The sequence below is a fragment of the Xenopus tropicalis genome, chromosome 1 (assembly GCF_000004195.4).
Source record: "Xenopus tropicalis strain Nigerian chromosome 1, UCB_Xtro_10.0, whole genome shotgun sequence".
Taxonomy (NCBI): domain Eukaryota; kingdom Metazoa; phylum Chordata; class Amphibia; order Anura; family Pipidae; genus Xenopus; species Xenopus tropicalis.
This window is the reverse complement of record NC_030677.2, coordinates 37,387,886-37,412,038: the sequence shown is the minus strand read 5'-3', so window position 1 is coordinate 37,412,038 and position 24,153 is coordinate 37,387,886. Positions and strand designations below refer to the sequence as shown.

General features: G+C 38.2%; 1 protein-coding gene across 9 annotated transcripts in view; it reads left to right on the top strand.

The window, feature by feature from the left end:
• The window catches only part of atp8a1 (ATPase, aminophospholipid transporter (APLT), class I, type 8A, member 1), a 117,029-nt gene that overhangs the window by 23,360 nt on the left and 69,516 nt on the right, over positions 1-24,153 (top strand). For 5 of the 9 annotated variants that reach the window (XM_031895389.1, XM_031895391.1, XM_031895396.1 and 2 more), the window contains exons 5-8: positions 5,336-5,434; positions 12,068-12,113; positions 12,808-12,848; positions 23,736-23,809. In XM_031895389.1, coding sequence (XP_031751249.1) covers positions 5,336-5,434; positions 12,068-12,113; positions 12,808-12,848; positions 23,736-23,809 — 260 coding nt within the window. The remainder of the gene's footprint in view (positions 1-5,335; positions 5,435-12,067; positions 12,114-12,807; positions 12,849-23,735; positions 23,810-24,153) is intronic. The other 4 variants (XM_031895393.1, XM_031895395.1, XM_031895394.1 and 1 more) reach the window with 1 other exon arrangement.

Genomic DNA, 24,153 nt, shown 5'->3' with positions numbered 1-24,153 from the left:
CATACCAGAGGTGCAGGCTAATAGCATTCCACTTGGGGAAAACAATATTTTTTTAAAAAAAATACAGCTCCACCATTGCTAGGCTGCCCACACCTAGCCATGTTGCTTGCCGCACATGCGCGTAATGAGCGTAGCTCCCCACTCACTCATTTTGTTATTCCCCACACTTGTGTAAAAAAAAAAATAAAAACCAAAAACTATTGTCTCCCCCAACTGAAGTGTGGGCTCTATTGGCCTGCACCTTTGGTGGGGGAAACAATTTGAGGGTGATAGGGGCCCTTTAAAGAGGCAGTGTACCCCCTTTTTCAACATTAGCTCAGTGAATAGGACTACTGCAATATCTTCATTTTGACTATTTTTGAAATAAAGAAACATCTAAGGTTTTTGTTATTTTTTGCACTAAACAAAAGAAAAAAAATCTGAAAATGGTCAAAATAAATTAGCAGTCTACTAAAAAGCCTTCTTTATATAAAAAAAAAAGAACCCTTCTCTTTTCCCCATTTGCAGACTGTAAGATTCTTAGGTAAAAAGGACCTGAAGCTTATTTTCCAGAAGGGTTTTTAGTAGATTGCTGCTTTGTTTTTACCTTGTTTATAGGAACAAAAAAGCAGAAAGTGTCAGAACAACCACTAAATCTGAAAAGTTCTGAAGACTGATTCTCATTGGCTGCAGTGGGTAGCACAGTGTGGAGTCCATGGGGTATGTAGCTCGTACCTCTTTTGCAATGGGTAAAGGATATAATAGTGAATTCTAATATAATTTCTGGGACCATATGTTAAACTGCCGATAATTCTGCACAGCTAATAGAGAAAAGGTTATAATGTCTATAGTGCCTAATGCTAATGTGTCGGCAGCAATAGAATGTTAGTCAGACAATGACATGTGGTCACTGAAGCAATGCAAATTTGCCAGGGGCAACATTGGCTCATTTAATGACTTGAGCTGCTGTGTAATATAAACACAAAGATACATTGGTACAGTATGGCTTGCAGCTTGTGGGCATGTCTGCTACTTTGACATAAGAATAGATTAATTGTTCGTTACAGGGGACCCGTCACCCTAAGAAATTAGATAACATTCTTTTCTATTGTGTTTGTCAGTCAAAACAAACTTACACTATATAAATTATTTAAATCTTGTTTGCTTCAGTCTTTCAATTTACAATCACCGCAAACTGGGAGGTGCCATATTGTGGCCAGAATCTGGCATTTAATGCACATGCCTGTGCACAGGCTACACAGATATAGATGGTGAGGAGGGAGGGGGAGGCTGAAGTGCATTGGCATTTAGGGAGTGCAGAATGAGAAGTGAAAGTGATTGCCAGCCCGCCTTTATGCCTGTGGCATAGATGCAGGGCAGGCAATATATGATTGGCAGCTGAAATTTTTAAATACCTTTTATACTAGGTTTGGATGTTTTAATACCAAAAAGAATTTGGGGTTCATGTTTAATTTGAAAAGGACATTTATTATACAGCCTTTTATGTCTTGGTAACAGGTCCCTTTTAAAGAAGACTAAGGCACTGGCCAATCATTACAACCAGAATGCATCAGAGCCCAACTTCAAAAAGCTGCCATGGGATGTTAGGAGTTGTAGAGCAACAATAACTAGAGTGCAATGGGTTACAGAATCCAAGAGCCACATGCAGTAGTAAGAATAGTGCTAGGATTGGTGTTTCAGCCACCTTTTCACATTAAAGGTGTAGTTTAACTTACTATGCAACTCTGCGGCATAGTGTTTGAAATGCTGTCTGGCTGCTAGTGGTTAAATAATCAATAGGAGATAGCATGAATACAAAGATAATCTGTTAAAAATTACAATATATGTGAACCCTCACAGCCAATCTGTGTGATTCTGACAACCAGAGAGCATTCTCAGTTGCAGGCTGGAAACAGGCAGAATATGAAAACTAATTCAAAACCTATAGGAAATAAATAATGGGTTAATGACAATTCTGCAGAATGAGTGTGTGCTTAGGGGGTTGCTGATGGGGGTTGAGCAGCTGCAGGTCGCTGAAGGGATCTTGACAGTAATTGTGCTGTCAGTTCCGCAAGGAGAGACATGTTATATGAGTTATGTTGCTTGGTGGATACTGGCAGGATTTGTATCAACCAAGTTTAACATTTAGATCAGGTTAAAAGTCAAATATTGATAATCTTCCCTGAAGCTAAAGCTGGCCACAGATAAGCTGATAAAAGCTGGTGACTCGGTCTCTCCAGCTCAGCAGGCTATTTGCCTGTGTATGGGGGCATTCAAAGGATACCAGGGTGAAAATTGTTCAAATTTCAGGCAGATTTGAATATCATGTTGGGTGCGAACCACATTGGCTTGTTGGTGCAGTCCTTGCTCAACGGGTTTCCATAGCCCTACAGTAACTAAGTGTTTTGGGCCTAACAACTGGGCCAGCCTTATCATTTGGAGTCCTTGATGCACCGAAATGAATTATCTTTGGGTTTGGCAGAACCCCAAATCCTTTTTAAAAGATTTGGCCGAATACTGAACCGAATCTGTATATGCAAATTAGGTAACTGAGGGCTTAAATTACTTATGTGTTCATATGAACAAAAGTCACGTGATTTTAAAGGAGAATGAAAGACAAAGTCACTTGGGGGTGCCAAAATGTTAGGTGACTTTAATCGCCCCAAGTGACTTTAATCGCCTACCTTGTACACCGGGCTGGTGCCCCTGTTAGGAGAAAACAGCACCAGCCTGGGGTAGCTGCAGCGATTCCTTTTCTGGCAAATGCCAGTGATCGACGCTTGCGCAGTACAGTGAAAAGCCGACTTCTCTGTTAAAGTTCGGCTCTTTCACTTTACTGCGCATGCGCGCGAGCGAATCAGGAAGAAGGAAGCGCTACAGGAACCCCGGGCTGGTGCTGTTCTCTCCCAACAGGGGCACCAGCCCAGGGTACAAGGTAAGCGATTTAAGTCACTTGGGGTGCCTAACATTTTGGCACCCCCAAGTGGCTTTGCCTTTCCTTCTCCTTTAAGGACTTGGTTTGGTAAGGCACTTGGATCCAGTCAGATTAGAATCCAGCCAAAAAAAGGCCAAATCCCAACCAAATACTGGATTCGGTGCAACCCTACCAAAAACTACTGCCTGAAAACACCTTTTTCCCATAATGAATGAAAATCGCATATAACACACTTTCCATGTTGTGTGTCAGGTAATTGTGCAAAAATGCTTTTTTCTGCACTTTGTCATCATTGGGAAATGACCTTCCCTGTGTGACACAGTGGGCTGCCATCACACAGGTGGTCATATAAAAGCTGTCAGAAGCAGCTTATTGGCCAGTGTATGGGACCCTCAGATGGACCTACCTGACTGATATCTGGTTAAAAATTAACCAGATGTCGATTTGGCAGGTTTAAAAATCCCATCAACGTCAATGTGATCTGGGGGGCTGAATGATCGGATCAGTCAGACATTGGCCACCTTAAGGTGGGCATATTGGGGGAAAGATCTGCTTGTTTGGCAACCTCGCCCACTAGATAGCCCACTACACCTCTATACTACATAGAAATAGTTGCCACCTAACATGATCGTAGAGGTCCTTATTGCATACACAGCATAAAAAGGGACATGGTATTTGTTTTTATAAAGCCAGTCTGTTGAGAATTATTAAAGCAGCACAGTCTAAGCTGCAAGTCACACATTTTACTATTGTTGATGTAAAAAGGCTGTTTGTGCAAGGAAACATTATAACTGTAATCATTTCACAGGCCTTACAGTGCTCAGAGCTGCTCTAACTCACTGGGAGCTGTCCAGTTGCTGAACTCTTTCCCAGCAGGCTGCTACTTCACAAGAGCTATGGCTAATATGTCAGCCACTTACCATGACTAAATAGGTGCAAATTAAATATTGTTCAGTGTAATTAAAACAAATGTTTACATTCTGCTTAAAATATGTTGTACACAGTGCGATTGCTCACTATTTACAGGGGCTACAGCACACATTAGGGTTTGCACAACAATGTAGATCTGTCTTTTCACTCTTCTTAGAATCTGTTGTCCACATGTAATACTTTGCAAATAGGCATCTACTTTCTCCCAACCCTTTCAATTAATTCAATCAATAGGATTAATTTTCTTCAAAAGCAATTTAGGCATGAGGCTCCCTGGGGTGTGCTGTCTTTTACTTCTTATGTGCTTTGTGATGGTCAAGAATTACAAGCCATGCTGACCATAATCCTGGCATGTACACTTCAGAATTCTCTTCCTTTGTAATCTGCAATTCATTTCGATCCAGAATGCTCGGGACCTGGGGTTTTTCTGATAAGCGATCTTTCTGTAATTTGGATCTCCATACCTTAAATCTACTAAAAAATCATTTAAACATTAAATAAACCCAATAGGATTGTTCTGCATCCAATAAGGATTAATTATATATTAGTTAGGTTCAAGTACAAGGTACAGTTTTGTTATTACAGAGAAAAAGGAAATCATTTTAAAAAAATTACAGTTATTTGCTTATAATGGGGTCTATGGGAGATGGCCTTTTTGTAATTCGGAACTTTCTGGATAATGGGTTTCCGGATAAGGGATCCCATACCTGTATTTAGTTACATATAAAGAAAATATGTTACAGACAGTATTGCTTTTAAAAATAGTGCTATATTGCTTCTGCTTTCACATACCTAAGCCTGCTGGCTACCAAATGGTCTCTCAAAAACTGTGAAGCTTATACCACTATTAGCTATGTAAATAAATAGAGCTTAACAGTGGGGAAAAGCACACATGGGTAATAAGTATTACTAAACCATTCAGATGGTTTTATTTTATTGTATGTGCTTTTTACATATTTTAAACTCTTCCTTTTAGTGTATTACCTTTCACAACAAGGGCTAATGCACACACAGCATTTATGTTTAGCCTGCACTAATAATCTTTCATTTGATATGGGAAGCACCATGGGCCAACCTGTGTTCCAATGTCAGAATGGCCTATAGCTTGATCGTAGGGTAATGAATTCCAGTGAATAATTCTTTCCAGTTTAGTATTCATATAATTAGTGTGTTAGGTAAATAATGTTGTTGAGTGTAAGGTAAGAATGTTTTCTCTTATCAATTAGATATTTCTTTTCCGAGAAGTATTTTATACAATATTGTTGGTTCTACCATATAATTGAAGCTGGCAAGTGATTTGATTGGGATACATCACTTTTACAGAAATAAATTTTACCGTTTTCAACTCTTTTTCCATTACTAACTTGCAAACATAACTTTTATCTTGTGTTCAATTCCTTTAGATAGCAGATGTAATCATCCTATAATGTTCATTTGTATAGTTTAATATATAGTCAATTTGTAAACTCTAATTCTGCTTTTAATTTGCAGCAAATTCCAGATGTGTCACCAACAGGTCGCTATACAACACTGGTTCCTCTCTTGTTTATTTTAACTGTGGCAGCAATCAAAGAAATTATAGAAGATATTGTAAGTATATTTTTGCATAAGGCATGCTTTATCACTGTAACATGGTTTTTACAGCTTTGTTAAGCTGTTCTTCGTTCTCTTGTTTGGTTACTGACAAAATTCAAGTGTTGCCAGGCAACAAGTATGGCCTACGTGAGCTCTGAATAGTGTTGCTCACTTTACTGAAACTGCTACTGTATATGATGGCAATAAAGCAGCAAGTCAGCACACTGATAAGCACTTCAACAAATACTAAACTTCTTTATTGCTAAAGCGGTTTGTCTTTTTCTTTATGTATTTTTAATAACCCTTTTGTTTACCCACGTTTGCTTTATAATCTGGATCAGGGATCCCCAACCTTTTATACCCGTGAGCCACATTCAAATGTAAAAAGTGTTGGGGAGCAACACAAGCATGAAAAAGGTTCCTGGGGTGACAATAAGAGCTATAATTGGCTACTTAATAGCCCCTATGTGGACTGCAGCCTATAGAAGGGTCTGTTTGGCATTATACTGGGTTTTTATGGCACCAAAACTTGTCTCCTTACCAAAAATTCAAAAATAAGCCCCTGCTTTGAGGCCACTGGGAGCAACATCCAAGGAGTTGGAGAGCAACATGTTGCTCACGAGCCACTGGTTGGGGATCACTGATCTGGATGCTCCCCAGCTGTCTTCCTATCAGTTGCGACTTTCCACTAAAACTGCATCTAGACTGCGCCAAAGTGTTCAATGACTTCCATAAAAGCAGGAATTTATAACCTCCTTAACAACATCTTCAATTGGGGCTGACTAAATTTGTGACTAAAAAAAGGACTTCTGGGTAGTGTTTCTGTCCTTATGTTGATATATGAACACTGGTGGGGATTTTTTTCTTTTTCCTTGGACCCCTGGCCAAAATGTTTACTTTATGACAGTTAATTGCAATAAACACTGCAAGTAGCAGAATAGGTCAATACATTCTACTATTATGTTCCCCCCCCTGCACATTTATTGGTGATTGCCAAAATCCTCTCAGTCAAGATGGCTATTCATTTCCAAGATCCGCTCATAAGACCATGCCAGTCTAAATGCCTGTCTCCATTGACAAGCATGGTATCTATTTTAGACACTTACTCCCATATGTAATAAAAGGCAAAAAGTTTGCCCAGGAGCAGTAACCCATAGCATCCAATAAGATGTTTGCTTTTAAACTGGTGACCAGTAAATGCTACCTGCTGGTTGCTATGGGTTACTGCTCCTGGGCAATCTCAATGCCTTATGTTACATAACCCCCATTAAACATTTCTGGTAGACATTTATTGCTTGCAAATGCTGCTATTCACATTCCCTAGTGATTCCTGCCTACCAGCAGACATCTTTGCTTTATACAGCAGTATATAAAAGTACATGTCATAAACCAAAGGGAAGAATATGGTGTTTGATATCAAATTTTTTTTCTCTGTACTGAATAGTTTTTTTTTTTAAGTCCTTTCTTTAAAAAAACAAGTATAAAATTACACATATTGTGGAGCTAAGCCAGCTAATTGGGCTGCCAGTTCTGGGTGCTAAGTTAAAAAATGTATCGTAATTTAGAGATCAGCACTATAATAGTTCTGCCACCTATGGATATGTAGCAGATATAACACTGATTACAATGCAGTATTATTAACATTAGCATTATTTTGAAAAATTTAACTTTTACCCCTTGCCTAACATATATTTTCTGTTTCTGGGTTGCTGTTTTTTTGTATGTTTTTTCTCTTGGTTAATTGGGAACAACTTTGCTTATCACCTGCTGTATTCTTCCTACTGTATTTAAAATTGGTAGGGCACCAAATATTGAATTTGGTCAAATCTTAGCCTTTTGGAACCTTCATTTATAGTGAAATACTATCTTAAAACCAAACAAGATGCCAGTCCTTTAAATCATGTTACATTAAACTGCTGGACATCTGACTGTAATACATTTGTTTAAAGATTATACTGTTTTAATGATGTGTTGTTAGATTACAGCTTCCAGAATCTTCAGTTTTGAGGGTTGTAGACGAGCAGCATCTGAGGACCCTGATAAACAGGGATTAGCATAACAGCTGTTCAAAAAAGTCATATTATATAAATATTTAAAGGAAAATAAAAGGTTGAATTACTGGGGGGAGTGCCAAGTTGTTATGCACCCCTTAGTGATTCTTGTTGCTTACTTCCTACCCCAGACTGATGCACTCTAAATGCTTCACGCCCATATTGTTCCAGGCTTTTGGGGCATACACTCCACAGCCCCGAGTGAATGCGAACCCAGTGCAGAGCTTGTTCAGCAGTATCTGTACTGTGCATATGCCCAGCTTATATAAGGGGATGCCTGGTGTTGTGCCATTCAGAGAAACAGTACCTGGGGCCAGTGCATATTTTGAAGAGGGTAAGGAAGTAAGTCACTAGAATCACTTAGAGGTGCCTTGTAATAGCCAAAAATAACAAATAAAGCCTTTGGAACACATGGCATTTTGACCACCTTAGAGTAAGGGAAAACTATTGCCTACTGCTAATTCAGTTTGAAAGACATTGTAACACCACTGTTTGCCATAGACAGAGTCTTCTATCACCAGTCTCAACTAAAAGCAATGGTATCAACCAGGGGTGTTGCTCTAAGGCCTGTGGCACATGAGGTATACCATCTGCTGGCGTTTTTTTTAAGCGGTCAGAAAAGCTCATGTAAGTTCCTATAAAATTTGCAATTTTAAGGGAGCTTCTGGAATTTTGCAAAAATTTTTGGGTATAAACATGCTAGAGACCTTTGAAAATGCTGAGCATGCATTTTGTAGCGATAGTACAGTAACCTTCTTAGGATTTTGATTATTTAAATTATGCAAGATCTTTCATCCATCTTCAAAATCAGGCTCATTGTTTGTCTGAGAATAGAAATAAGAACCAGAATAACCATAACCAGAAAGGATATTTGGTACAGAACATTGAAGTTTCTTGTCTTGCAACTCCTGCTTTAATAATGAATTACCAAAAGATTAGGAATATAGAGGACAGTAATGTTTCTGTGTACCAGACACATCGGTCTAGACTGGCGCTGAAATATTATTTGGGAATGGAATCAAAAACTCATGCGCGCCATTCTACTAAGCCTAACTATTATGATTTCCCTTCTAAGTGTATTTGTTATTTCCTAAATTACATCTGAATTACATTTGAGCACCATTGTTTGGATATTAGTTCTACTAGGGTGTGAGCCACAGTGTTAATTTGATGTAAATTTATAGCTAACATATATCTAGAGCTATCATTTGCTTAATGTTTGTCAGGGGACTCATTACAACAATATCATTCTAAAAAATGACCTGCCAGTCAGTCAATGAAGCAATTGTGGTCTAAGGTACTTACGGAATCCTCTGGACTGGCTCTTCCTTTTCTTTGATGATCCCTCAGCTTCCTTCCTGGCTGGCCGGATGTGTGCTTGAAATGAATGTGCCAGTGAGTCGAAAGGGAGGAAACACTTTGTGCAATATCCACAGCTTATCTTCCAACCTACTACACTTATGATGTTGCATGGTGCCGCAACAGAAGGATAGCATATTAATGAAGCAATCAGATTTTATTTAATTTCACACAGCTTTAACTTTGCCTACAACGGTTCAATGTAGATCTCATAAGATCAAGTGTACATATATTTTCTTTAAGATTGTAAAGGTAAACAGAATAGATGGGGGGGATAAAGAGAATGACTGTTGCACACATCTTGGGACCATGCAACATAATTGAATTGTTGGCTACTGTCCCTCATTGCGTTCATCTGCCATTTTGGACAAATTTAGTTTTACTATAAGACCATCTGGTTCTGACTAAATTCTGGGCTGCAGTTTGAAACTTGAACCCAAAAGAACTATCTTTGTTCCATTTAAAACCTGTTTTTTTTTTTGTTTGTTTTATTTTAAACAGGCAAAAAAAACAGGTTTCTAAAGACTGTAGTAGAGCACAAATTAATCTGAGTTCCCGGTCTATTAACAGAGCTGTCTATGTTCTTTTGGGTGTAGAAAACATGCCTCGTGGGCAGGCCCTGAGAGCAGCATTGTAGTTCCATTTCTGTTGGTGGGGGTCAGTGCTATGCCTGCAGTCATGCAGCTGTCTCTGAGTAGTTTCTAGAGTGCCTTAATAGATCCGAGATAATCAATACATAATTAGAGGTTTGGTTTTTTTTTAACTAGGCCATGTTTATATAAGTCTGGATGATTACATGCATCCTTAACTACAGGACCTCTTAGATTGTTTATTTATCTTGTTAACTTTATCTTTTATCTTTCTACAAGGAGTTAAATGTGCTATGATACAAATGTGCCCATGGTACAGAATGAAAAAATATTCCAAATAAATTCAGTGATTATGAAGAGTGTTTGTATAAGATTAAAACTCGGCAAAACAAAGTGTTATTAGCTTTGCAGTGGCATTTTCGTTAAAAAAAAATAAAAAAAAAATGAGAGAAGTGTTATCTGGCGGCTTAAATGCAGTTCCCCTTACTGAAACTTGATTCTCATTGTGTGACATTTCCATACAGAAATGGCATACTCACTCTTTGTTCTATTTCCATTCATTATTGTACATTCAAATGTAAATGCTTAGTGCAAACAAACATTGCACACACTCAAACTCCTTTTAGAAGGATGAAAAAAAGATTTGTGCCTGTAAAGTTTAACCTTTTAGTCTAAGTGAAACCCTGCAGGTTCAAATTGCTTCAAAGGTAAAAGAAAAAAATTCTGTCCTTGAGCTACTTTGTACAGGTATGCGATACCTTATCTGAAAACCTGTTACCCAGAAAGCTCAGACTTGCAGAAAACCCATCTCCCATAGAGCCCACGGTATGCTATTTATTCTGTTTTTTAAATATTATTTCCCTTTTCTTTGTATTAATAAAGCAACACCTTGTACCTGATGGTAACTACACTACAAATACTCCTGCCCGGTTTCCCTAATTAGGAAAACTGGGCAGGACTCGGTAACATTGACGCGGCGTTTGGCCAATCACTGATCAACCCCCCCTGTGACATCATGGCCTTGCCTCCGCCCTGCAACATCTAGACTTCCCCCCCATGACATCACCCCTGCCCGGCTTTCTTAGCCGGGTCCCAAGCATTCTGGATAATACTCTAAAAAGCCATCCAAGCCTTTAATCAGATTAGATAATGCATCTGCAAGTACAGCGGCTTTGGGAAAAGAATTTCCCATCCCAAGAGTTCCCATCCCGACCCCAAAATCCTTTCTTAAAATCTAAATGGATACCCTTGCCTCTGCTGAAAGGATCTACTGGTAAATAAAACATCAGATCCCTTTTCACTGTAAAGTACTGTGGGGAATGATGACTCTATATAAATGGTAATTTGTACACTGTTTTAGTCTTGTTTTGTATATGTATAGTTACCTATAATGTATGCCATTATTCAAAATCACTGCTCCAAAAGCCACGTCTCCTAAATACTGTACTATAACTATACTGTATTTATATTCTGATTTAGAAATTGATTTGTAAAGTCATCTGTAATTAAGCTGACCCAGCTGCATCTTTCTGCATTTCATTTCTTTCACAGTTTGCCCTGCTTTCAATAAATAATTTAGTAATCTTCCTTGCATCTGCATATTGTTGGTTCCATAGCCTAAGATTTAGTTGTGCTAAAGCCATTAGAAAGACTGACATTTAGAATTAAGGTTTTTAATACATAAACACAATATTTGACTTTTTGGCTGGGACAATAAAATGTAAGTATTACTTGTAAATGAATTACTGTGAAAATATACATTATTTAAAGTTTATTATGTACATAAAACATTGTGGCTTATTATGTTCACACAGTATACTTTATTATTTGGAGTTCTACATATGGATGAGAGAGGCCTCCTATCATGCTGCTCTGTTTAAAATTTCTTTACCAAGGCTGCTACTTGTGCTTTACTTGCTTTCTTTTTCTTTTTCTGCACACTACAGCTGAGAGACATTTTCTGCTGACGCCAGACCAAGTTGGCAACTTACCAAATGTGCATAGTAGCCAAACCAACAACCTGCTTGACAGGCTGGCGATCAGCCAGATATGCAGATAAATGTTTGCACTAACCCTATTATGATTCAGTATATGACAGAATAGGGCAAAATTCAAGGGTGTTTAGCCTGCAAATGCGGACATATAAGTATTTGTATCCCTGAGTATGCCTTTCAAATTCCTCAAACTGTTATGTGGCAATTCCAGGTGCAGAACGAAAGTATTTGGAGATGGTGCAGTCATATTTAATTACTCTATTGTACAGCAAACAATTGACATTTCAGTTATAATCTCAAACCTTTTCCAGATTTATTGCCACAACTGGCAACATGTCTTAAAAAAGGTTTTAGTTTATAACCAAAGTATCAGTTGTTTGGCATACAATAAAGTGAAAAAAATGAATGTATACCACTTCAGAGTACTCTGTATGTTCACCATGGGTATGCTGACCCAAATTATGCAAAGATCCTATACCTATAAAAAACAATTGTTAGTATTAGCAAAAGGAAACATGCCAGTTTTGTATATGATTCTGTATAGAACTGTAGGAAATATATGCAATATAGAACAACAAGGGGAGGACCTCTTTGTGTGCTGTTTAGCATTTACTGGCAGGACTTACATCAGCTCTTCATTTTGTGTTTTGACAGAAAAGGCATAAAGCTGATAATTTTGTAAACAAGAAGAAAACTCAAGGTAAGCTTCATCTTGCTCACTTTCTTGAATTGCAGTCTGCTGTAATATTTTTAATAGGTGTCAGTTTCAGGAAAGGAATGTGCTAGCAGCTCACATTAGGTGCTCAGTGCACATGGTGTACCCTGGAGGGAGTCAGGAGAGCTTTACCCGTTTTAAAAATGAAGCAATGTATTAGAACTTGACATTACAAAATATACCAAGCAGAGTGAAGTCCCCTATTTAAAATTGAGTTGTAAAAGATTGTTTGAAGGTATAGATTAGCTGTGTGTCCTTTTTACAGTTAGCAGCCCTTCGCATGGTAAGGTACAGACCAGCTTCTAGAAGGGTTTCCACCTGGGTTCCTTCTCCTGTCCTTTTTAAACACAGAAAAGAAGGCAGTGTGGATGTACCTTACAAACATAGGGCTCCTAGCAGCCCTTGTGCCATAATACAAACTATTGTTAATTATAACCTAGGATTTTGTTTATTCGGTGAATAAGAAGATTATACCTTTATGTGACATGCCCCCTTCCCTCCCATGATGTACGGAAGAGTAGCCATTTCTAGCTGTGACTCTTGTATGTCACTTGACAACCCTTTTGGTTGCTCCTTTTGTGGGGAAGCCTCCTTTTGTGATCTGCTTTTCATAATGCAATATATGACTATCCGTTTGTTAAAGATGAAACAGTTCTAAACAATATTCTTTTTCTTTCAGTATTGCGAAATGGTGCTTGGGAGATTGTGCACTGGGAAAAGGTATATTTTGTACATGTTTTTAAAAAAAACTTAATAACAATAATAGTATTAATAAATAAGTTTAATCTGTTCTTACAGAGTGGTGTTTCTATGATCTAACAGTTTTTTTAGGGTAAATATTGTTGGTTTGTTTTCTTGGCAGTTAATGATATTATATATTAGTGTTTAATTCTAAAATAGGGGACTTCTTTCTAGTGAAATCCCTTTGTTTTTCTTACCTGATAACTCAGGCAGTACAAATGGAACTAAAGATTAGGGAGGAGTTCACTAGAAATGGGAAATTATGAAATTCAAATCTTCTTCCCTGGGTATTTATTAGTTTGGTAGGTGGAACTGGTTATTAGATGAACAGGTCAAATAACTAGGTCCTACAGTTTCAGCTTTAGTGTGAAAGGGAACATGTTGCTATGTAATCTTGAAACGACAGAAAGAAGAGATTTTCAGTATATATTTATCATTTTTCAGTATATATATATTCAGTTTATTGTACTTACATGCAACAATGAAGTTTATGTTGATGTTACCAATTAATTTGTGTAAATTGGCAACAATGTGGCCCAATGTGAAGGGCATTGAAGGTGATCATTTGCTCTTCTTGATCCTTCTAGAGTTGCAAATTGAATGTCTTTTGGGGGGTACTCTTATATGCTTGCCAACATGTTCTTGACATGATGGCTGAGTGGCTGAAACACCATTTCCATATACAGTTTCTGTAATCTTCATATGAGCTAAGGAGATCCTTGACTAATTGTTTGACCATGTAGAGTGGGTCTGAACTGAAAAATTTCAAAAGCCCCTGGTATGTGGAATGCAGCACCATTCATATGACTGTGCTCTAATAATGTCACCCACTCCCCCCTGGACTGGTATGCCACACTCTCTCTTGGATTTTTTATAACACAGTAGAAGTGCTAATAAAGTTAACACTGCTGAGTCAGGCAAGATTCCTTAGGAATGGCTTAAACAAAATGTTTACTTTTATATTAACTTTTATAGATGGGACTATTAACAAGTTTTAAGTTAGTCTTTATAGTTTTTCTTGTATGGTTTTTAAATTATTACCATCCTGATTCTCCCTATTACCAGCCTGTAACTGAAAAAAGCTATCTGGTCTTTGGGGTTGCTGCTGACCACACAACAAAATTGACATTGATTAATTGTGAGCGTTTAATTTTATTATTGTTCATTATTTTTAATTTTCTGTTCAACTGCTAGCATAATCAAGCCCTAGCAACCAAATAGCAGTTGAAATTCCAAGCCTGAGAACAGCATAACAAAAAAAGGGAATATTTCAAACACCGTAGTTGCATATTGCTGTCAAAATTCAAAATGTAATTTTAAGGTGAACTAACCATTTAAACTGCAACCTGAGCCAGTAACACTATCATAGAGGCAAAAGAAAAAGGATAAGAATTATAGTTTCCCTGGACATATCAAACCAGTATTAAAAAATGAAGGTTTAGGGGGCCATTTACTAACTGTCTAAATTGTACTTTTTCCCCTGATTCAGATTTTTAGCACTAAAAGTTGCAACTTTTTCTAGAATTACTGCGTGATAAAACGGCTAAAAAATCCAAATCTGACAATTCACCAGCTAAAACGTGCTGAGATCCTGTAGAAGTCAATAGCAGATGCCCCTTCCCTTTTCTTGAAAGGTCCTTCAATTACCTCAAAACTTTAGATGTTTTGGATATTTGAGGCTGGTTTTTGTGCAACAATTGGAAAAATTAGAGCGACAGTTACAAAAACGCGCAGTTTCTGTGACTTTTTCCTGCACTGACTTTTTCAGTTGGGATTTTTTTGTAAATGGCAGACATTTGTGGAAATGTGTTTAGTTGAATTTTTAAAAAATGAAAAAAAAAAAGGGAAATATTAGAGTTTTAGTAAATCTGCCCCTTAGTGTCTCTTATTTTCACAAAGAGGCCTTTGGTATATTTTATTGTCTTAAATGTTCCAGCTCAAGTAAATCATTTTGGTGCCTTATGGCCCAAAACTTGAAAGCTGTCCTAGAGTAGGTATGTCTGTGTCCTTTGGCACTCTGGCTATTGTTAAATTACACAAATCAGGCATACATGCTATACAGTTCAATGAAATTGAACAAATACTCATTTTTGGATACATAATTCCATTAATATAACCATCTTTGATATTAAGTCTCCAAAATTTTAGCTTTCATGGGAGGTCAGCTGTGGATATTGGACTGAAGGAGGGGAGAATAACATTGTAGTTCTTATCTGTAGAGGAAATAATGCAGAGGCAGAAATGATTAGTGGAATAGAAGACAAAACCATGGGTTAAAGGAACAGTAACACCAAAAAATGAAAGAGCTTTAAAGTAATAAAAATATAATGCACTGTTGCCCTGCACTGGTAAAACTGGTGTGTTTGCTACAGTAACACTACTATAATTTATATAATAAGCTGCTGTGTAGCCATGGGGGCAGCCATTCAAGCTGGGAAAAAGGAAAAAGGCACAGGTTACACAGCAGATAACAGATAAGCTCTGTAGAATACAATAGTGTTTTATCTGTTATCTGCTATGTGCCTGTGCCTTTTCTCCTTTGAATGGCTGCCTCCATGGCTACATAGCGGCTTATTTATATAAATTATAGTAGACTTTCTGAAGTAAACACACAACTTTTACCAGTGCAGGGCAGCAGCACATTATATTTTAGTTACTTTTATACACTTTAATTTTTTGGTGTTACTGTTCCTTTAAGCAAATAGGAACTTCAAGCAGAATTCTGTGCATGTGATTAGTGAGCGGAGTAGAAATTCACATGACTATAACAATAACTGAAAATATAAGAGGACTAATGTTAAAGAAAAGAAGGATTTTTATGGAGCGAGTGATGCAGAAATTGGTATAAATGATGAAGCAGGGAAAATCTAAAAAAAATGGCTGTCAAATTATATGAGGAAGTAATACTGGAGAGCGATGAAAAGCAAGAAAATAGAAATCTGAATATACAGTTCTTTTACATCTGAAAATACTTTAATGTGTTTTTCCCTCCACTGGAGCCTATGGTTATTAATCTGTAAAAACCTTATAATAGCAGTATTGTGAACGACAAGTGCTTATTTGGCGTCAAACCCTGGCAGTGCTTATGAAGCCATTTGATAAAGAGAACATGATTGTATAATGGGATTCATTGTCAGAGCTGACAATTTTCAAGCTTCTCTGGCTACAGTATGAAAATATTGATTTCTTCAATACATAACATTAAGTAAAACATGTATTTTTATCATTTTGACAGTCACAAATTCTGGTTTATATATTTAACAACTGTTAATGGGATACTGTCATGATTTTTATGGTATACTTTTTATTTCTAAATTACACTGTTAACATAGCAAATAATTCACTCCATTTAAAACTTTATTCTTGAACCAACAAATTTATTTTTTAGCTGTAATATTGGTGTGTAGGCGCCATCTCAGTGCATTGTGCCTGAGTCTGAGCTTTCAGAAGGAGCCAGCGCTACACATTAGAACTGCTTTCAGGTAACCTATTGTTTCTCCTACTCCCATGTAACTGGAGGAGTCCCAAGCTGGACGTGGATTTCTTTCTATTGAGTGCTATTCTGGTATCTACTAGGGGTTCTTGCCCCCTTCCTATTGTTCTGCTGATCGGCTGCTGGGGTGGGGGGGGTGGAAATAAAATAAGAAAAAAAATATATAGCTAGCCCCATGTGAAATTTTGAAATTAAATATAAAAAAAATCTATTTGTGTTTTTGAAAAATGGATTTCAATGCAGGATTCTATTAACTGATGTCTTTTAAAAAAAAAAAAAAAACATGGTTTCCCGTGACCGTATTCCTCCAAGTTGTGTATAGCAGCACGGCACTGCCTAAAATATCCCACAACAAGTTAATATGCTAGATCATCCAAAGCATTAAAGAAAAATGCTAGAGAATATAATACTGTTGCCCATATTATGCCTTTTGTTGTTTTCAAATGTGCATGTAAAACATAGGTATACCGTTCACAATGCACGTATGACCAAGTGCATTTAATATATAATTATTTACTGCATGGAAATGTGTCACAATAACCCAGAAAAACCCATGAGCTGTGTAACATACTAAATAAGCAATAAGCTGTATTTCTGTGTTCAACTTTGATCTAATAATCATCACGTGTATTGAAAATGTTGTTTGACTTTTAACTTAAATCTATATATTTAATGAAACCGCGCAGATGTTGCATGCATTATTATTGTTTTATGCTGCTTTCCTTTCACTGTCTGTATCAGGACAAACAAAGAAAATGAATGAGCGTTTCTCTATTCTTTTGTGCTGGCAGTAGTCTCCGGCATAATGAATAATGAGAGGTTTATTATACAAGGGGTAAATGAGAGAAGGAAAAAGAAGTTAAATAACCAACCATATTCTTAAGGCCAGTCATTTACTTTTGCATTAATAGCACCACAGCTGGGGGTTTTTTTTCTTGCATTTATAGACACCATATCATATAGTTGTTGTGGCCATCTAATTAGATTAGAACCAGAGTAGGATTTGAATACCTTCTATATGCTCTTCCCCATGTCTGCATATGTTTCCTTCCACTTCCAAAACTTACAGAAAGGTTTATTTCCTAATGAATAAAATGTTCATAGCAATTGAATGTGATTACAATCTAAGGTTGCCACTTGGGCAGACACTCATAGCATATAATCTTTATAAAGTGCTGCAGTAAGTTGGTGGTATATAACTAAAAGGATGTGATAATGATACCGTTATTGACCAATATCATTAATGGAAGTTTATTTCTTCTTTTTTATATGATTGTCCATTTTTATTTTCTGGTACTTTAAAGCACACGTGGTGCCTTCAGTGGCATACTTGAATTCCTTGGTGTTTATTTCTTAGAATGGGAGTGCTAGGAAACGAACTGAGAAAGGGAAACTGATCGTAATGCAGTTATGTTAATGGTAGTGTGTTATAAATCTTTAATGTGTTTTTCTAACTTCACTAAGTGGAAATAATTGATCGTAATGACAATTAACTATTTAGGCTTTTTTCATTGCGTGCTTTGATCCCTTTTTTTTTTTGTTGGTCTTCTTTTAGAGAGCAGCCAACATATGTATCATTCTAATATATACATTGGGCTTCTTTTTCTGCATACATATACTGCATGTTGTATACTGCAACAGGCAGTATCTCTTTGGCACCACCAAATTCATTTCTTTCTATGGCAGCAACAGTCCTGATTTATATTGGAGAAGATTTCTTTCTGTAAGTGATGGCTGTTCAGCTGGTGGCACACCGACATCATGCAACTCTTAGATGCACCAGTTGTGGTGTGCAGCTCACTCAGTGTCTAGCGGCTGTGCCTCTATCCCAAACTACCAGTGTAGTAAGACTGGTTGGGGAGTAAAACATGCAAAAAAAGATGCAGAGGGAAAGTAAGACAAAAGGGGGTGAGATCAAAAAAATATATTGAAAAGGAAAGATAGAAGGGGAGCCTGATAAAAGAAAAGTAAAAGTATTTAATGGGAACATGTAAGTGCATAGGGCACAAACAAAAAATGAAGAGGTTTAGGTATAGGTTGGGGGAGCAGAAGATTAATTTGGATAAATAATAAATTAAGGAATAGAGAACATGGGGCTATTAGTAGATGAAAATACAAAAAGATGGGCAAAGTGTGAAATACAGGAATGGGAAACCACAGTGGGACTAAGGGAATTAACAAAATGAGGAGTTAAAAGCTTAGGAAAACAGGAATGATGGCTAATCAGAAGCTACATATAGGAGAAAACTTATGAATGTGGGATGCAAGAGGAAAGGAAGAGAAGAGTGAAAACGTTAAAGGGGTTGTTCACCTTTGAGTTAACTTTTAGTGTGTTGTAGAGAGTGTTATTCTGACACAATCTGCATTTGGTTTTCATTTTTTATTATCTGTGGTTTTTGAATTATTAAGCTTTTTGTTTAGCAGCTCTCCTGTTTGGAATTTTATCAACGATCATGTTGCTAGGATCCAAATTACCTTAGCAACCAGGTAGTGGTTTAAATGAGAGACTGGTATATGAATAGGAGAGTACCAGAATAGAAAAATACGTTATAAAAAGTAACAATAAAACTGTAGCCTCACAGAGCAATATTTTATTGGCTGCCGGGGCCATTGACCCCTCTTTAAAAGCTTAGAAGAGTTAGAAGAAGGCAGCAAATAAATAATAAAAAAAAATATACAAAATAAATAATGAAGACCAATTAAAAAGTTGGTTAGAATTGGCCATTCTATAATTTACTAAATGTCAACTTAAAGGTGATCTACCCCTTCAAATGTGCAGACAAGAAATTGAAGAGAGAAGAAAACAAAAAGAAAAGTTTAAAAGAGAAGCAGTTGAGATTACTGTATTACATTGTGGGAAGGGATGAAAGAAGGACAAAAGGGGTCAGGTGAGGGCAGCAAAAGAGAGACGTAAAAAAAAAACCACTTAAACTTGTATCCCTCTGATTCCCGAATAAATATGAGGAGTGCTTACTGTGGATGCGTTTGTTAATAAGAAAAACAGGTGTGGCTGGGAAAAGTGAAGTGGCCTTTCAGCTGAAACTTAACATAGTTGGCCCTCTGACATTTGTTGAACAATATGTGCCCCCTTTTCTCTAAGAGGTTGGGCAGCACTGCCCTAGATAGAAGGAATTCAGCCTTCTACAGTCTCCCATATACGCTTTGTGTAAAAAGTGAATAGGACTTTGATAGGGCTCAGCTGGCTAAATGCAAAGGCTCATCCTGCCCTTTTAATTGCAGGTTACTGTCCCACTGAAACTAAGCTCTTTCACCTGCATGATGCTTTCTTGTTTATGCCTGCATCAGCATTGCCCTGTTATATATAGATATATAAAGACTTATATATAAGGGATTTATGACTGCAAGCACATTAAAGGTAGCTGCACATCCATGTAGTTGTACCTGTTGCCAGCGTTCCTGCCCTCCATTCCATGTCAGGCTTCTGTGAATGTGAAGAAATGAGGCTAGACTGACTTTGAAAATAGTCTGCGCCACTGTGGTTTTTAATTTTGGCAAATCAGGCACAGTTGCACCGGACGCAGTGCATTTGCGTCGGATTTAAAGCCCCTTTGCTTTTGCAATGATGCTGGAATTCTGAGAAAATCATTGTTGGAAAAAACACTGTAATGTTGCTCAAAAAAGCACTTTGCTTACTACACTTGTGGATGTTAATGAACCATATAGTCATCCTACCCTTTGCCTTTAGAACAGCTATAGTCTTTATTAAAAAATGCAATCCAAGACAAGTCCTGAAGTATTTGCAGTAGGACCATACTTCATCAAGTAAATCCTCCCAGTCTTTAAAGGAACAGTAACACCAAAAAATGAAATACATTTACTGACATTTACTAAATAGCCTGAACTGAAAAATTTGCAGAAAAGGCACAAAACTGCAACCTTTTTGAGTTGTCGCACAAAGAACCAGCATCAAAAATCCAAATACAGGTGTAGGACCCGTTATCCAGAATGCTCGGGACCAAGGGTATTCTGGATAAGGGGTCTTTCCGTTATTTGGATCTCCATACCTTAAGTCTACTAAAAAAATCAATAAATCATTAATTAAAACCAATAGGATTTTTTGCATCCAGTAAGGATTATTTATAACTTAGTTGGGATCAATTATAAGGTGCCGTTTTATTACTACAGAGAAAAAGGAAATCAGTTTTAAAATTCTGAATTATTTGATTAAAATAGAGTCTATAGGAGACAGGCTTTCTGTAATTCGGAGCTTTCTGGATAACGGGTTTCCGGATAAGGGATCCCATACCTGTACCTCAAAAGTTTCAAAGCAAAGAAGGATGCTCCAGGGAAGGGAAGAAACATTTGTGATTGATTTCTACATGATCTTAACAAGTTTTAGCTGGTGAATTGTCTGATTTGGATTTTCATTTTGTTGAGAGGTAAATCCCAAAAAAGTTGCAACTTTTTTTCTGACTTTTTTTTAGCACTAAAAAATGCTGAAATAGCTTGGCAACGTTTGTTTATACAATCTTCATACAATTATGCTTGGTAGTGTGGATTGGAATTTTCATTGAAAATGTATATTCCTTGATTTAACCTGATGCATATGGAGTAGTTTTGTCACTTAAAGTCCTGATTAATAGATGGTTACATTAATAAATCAACACCTAAGAAAGGTTGTTAGTACCTTAGGCATTCTGTTGGGCATGCCTGATATTTATTCAGGTTGGACCTCATACTTGGCCTGCTAACCGCAATGCAAGCTGCTTCCATTCTTGGCAAAAGAGAGGGTTACTAGTTCTATGTTTTAGGGGATTATTAAAAACAGCTTATTAGAAATTCACTTTTTAATAGGCATGTAAATAAGCATGCAAGGAATACTAGGGCTAATCCAACAGCAGTTGTACACAGGCCGTGGCCATGAATACAGCTGGCAGGATCCTAAGAATGTCACTGGCAAGCTAAAGCTTATTGTACAGGGCAGGAGTTAAGTACCAGTTGACACTGAGAATCTGTGTGACTATTGGGATTGTGACATACAAATGTATTGCTTTTAGACATATCTCATTTACAGCATACTGTACCATCAGATTACATGTCTCAGCAAATTTACCGCAACTTTAACTCTGCCCCACAAATATTCATCAATTATGTGTCACGTAAAATTTCTTCTACTGTTGTTACTGTGGGCAACAAATCTCCCCAGAATGCTTTCCTGCTGGAAGTTTCCTCGCAACATATCTCCCCATGTGCCATAAGGGCTCTGGTACACGGGGAGATTAGTCGCCCGCGGCAAAACTCCCTGCTCGCGGGCGACTAATCTCCCCGAGTTGCCTTCCCTCTGCCATCCCACCGGCGAACATGTAAGTCGCCGGCGGGATGGCAGACGCGGCGAGGCGATTTCGGGAAATCGCCGAAAAAGCCTCGCGAGTCTTTTTTGGCGATTTGCGCGAAATCGCGCCGCCGCGTCTGCCATCCCGCCGGCGACTTACATGTTCGCCGGTGGGATGGCAGAGGGAAGGCAACTCGGGGAGATTAGTCGCCCGCGAGCAGGGAGTTTTGCCGCGGGCGACTAATCTCCCCGTGTACCAGAGCCCTAAGCCTTTAATGTTAAAAGGGGCTATATAAACTGAATATTTGAAGAAAAAAAAAAATTGGCAGTGATTGGCAGATCGTATAGAGCCCAAAGCACCCAGAATTGCCCTGCAACATCCCTTTAACTTTAATGAGAAATAGCTGAATATATAACTGAAAATCAAAAAGAAAAAAATCAGTGATCTTACACTGCCAATAAAAACACTTGCAGTTCATTTATACTGCTTGGAGCTGTTTGATTTTCTTTATTTTTGATTTTGGGTATTATGCTTAAGGTATAACACAGACACCTAAAGTCCTACAGCCCTTTGGACCTTCAGTGAACGTGTCAATATCAAAATCTTTAGCTTTATATACCTAAAAAAAATACCTCTAGTACTGGCACTGTCAGGCTTTTTCCCCATTAATGTCAAGCATTTGGGGGCCATTCAAGTCAGTGGGAGGTAACAAGGGATAATTTTGGCACTTCATGCATCATCAGCAGGAATCTTGATAGTGAGATATAATTTTGGTCATCAAAATGAGAAAGAAGGGTTTCATAAAGTAAAGCCCCTCTGTGCCATTGTCAATGAAGTGATGAGAATAATGTTTTGCCCCCATCAGCCTCCAAAATCAAACCCATAGGGCAGTGCTGTCCAACTTCTGCGGTGCCGAGGGCCGGAATTTCTCTCGTATACATGGTGGAGGGCCGCTAATGGAAGCCAGTTTTGGCCACTCCCCCATTTTAAACCACACCCACTTCAAACCACACCCATTTTATCACAATGGTCGCTGCAGGGATATCAACCATCATTCATATGTTAAAGAATTATATTATGTCATATTAAGACACATCCTTAAATCCATATGCCTCTTCCTCCCCTGTGGATAGCACAGCAACTCCCAGCATATAATTACACACCTTAGGGACCATTTAATGGCTATTTCAAACTGCTAACAAACTCCCAGAACAAACCCCTGCCAGGTTCACCTCCCACAGGCAGCATAGGACAGGCAGAGTATGGCACACACAGGCAGCATAGGGCAGGTAGAGTATGGCACAAACTCCCAGAACAAACCCCTGCCAGGTTCACCTCCCACAGGCAGCATAGGACAGGCAGAGTATGGCACACACAGGCAGGGTAGGGCAGGCAGAGTATGGCACACACAGGCAGCACTCTGCCTGTCCTATTTTTTGCCTGTGGGTGCCATACTCTGCCTGTCCTATGCTGCCTGTGTGTGCCATACTCTGCCTGCCCTACCCTGCCTGTGTGTGCCATACTCTGCCTGCCCTATGCTGCCTATGTGCCATACTCTGCCTACCCTATGCTGCCTATACACACAGTACATAAAATGCCTGAGGTGTGAAGAGGTGAACAATAGGGGTGATTACAGCCTGAGCCTGAGGTGTGAACATTGCAGGGGGTGAACAATGCAGAGATTAAAAGGTGTGAACAACACAGGGGATTACATTTTTAAACAATACAGAGGGATTATAGCCTGAATCTGAGGTGATTACCATTCAGGGGGCCAGTTAATCTCAGTACTGATACCATTTAAAGTTTACTCAAAGGTAAGCCATCAAAGCAGCCAGACAGGGGGGGGGGGCACAGAGAGGGGGGTCGAGGGCCGCCAGTTGGACAGCACTGCATAGGGTATCACATGTTTTAGCTTTTGTCACAATATATGCATGTTTGCCATGGATGCCAGCAAATACAGCACTCTTATTTAGCACAAAGGAGGTATCAACTCTGGCATTCAGTCATGTATGTTGGAATGTATGCATATCTAAAGGTTTCTATTTGCAGATTATTAACCAGTTCCCAGTTTTCTTGCAGACAGAGGTTGGAGATGTAGTTAAAATAATTGGCACAGAATATATACCTGCTGACATTATACTTCTCTCATCAAGGTAGAGATGCCTATTGCTGCAAACTCTTTAAAGTCTGGTTTCTCTACCCTGCAATGCAGAGGCCTCCAACCTGCCGCTCTCCACCTGTTGGTAAACTCACAGGATGCTAGAAGTTCAACAGCAGCTGGAAGATCGACGTTTGGAGACCCCTACTATAATATTATTTGTCTCAAGGAAATAAGGGTGGAGCTGGTTCATATATGTTCATATTTTAAGCCAAACTGTGTTTAAAAAAAGTTAACTTTTAACACAAACCTAATGCTGTGCCACATTTTCAGCACAATTCATAATTATTTCACTTTTTGTTTGGATGTTCCTCATAGGGCAGCCAGCATCTCTCTATT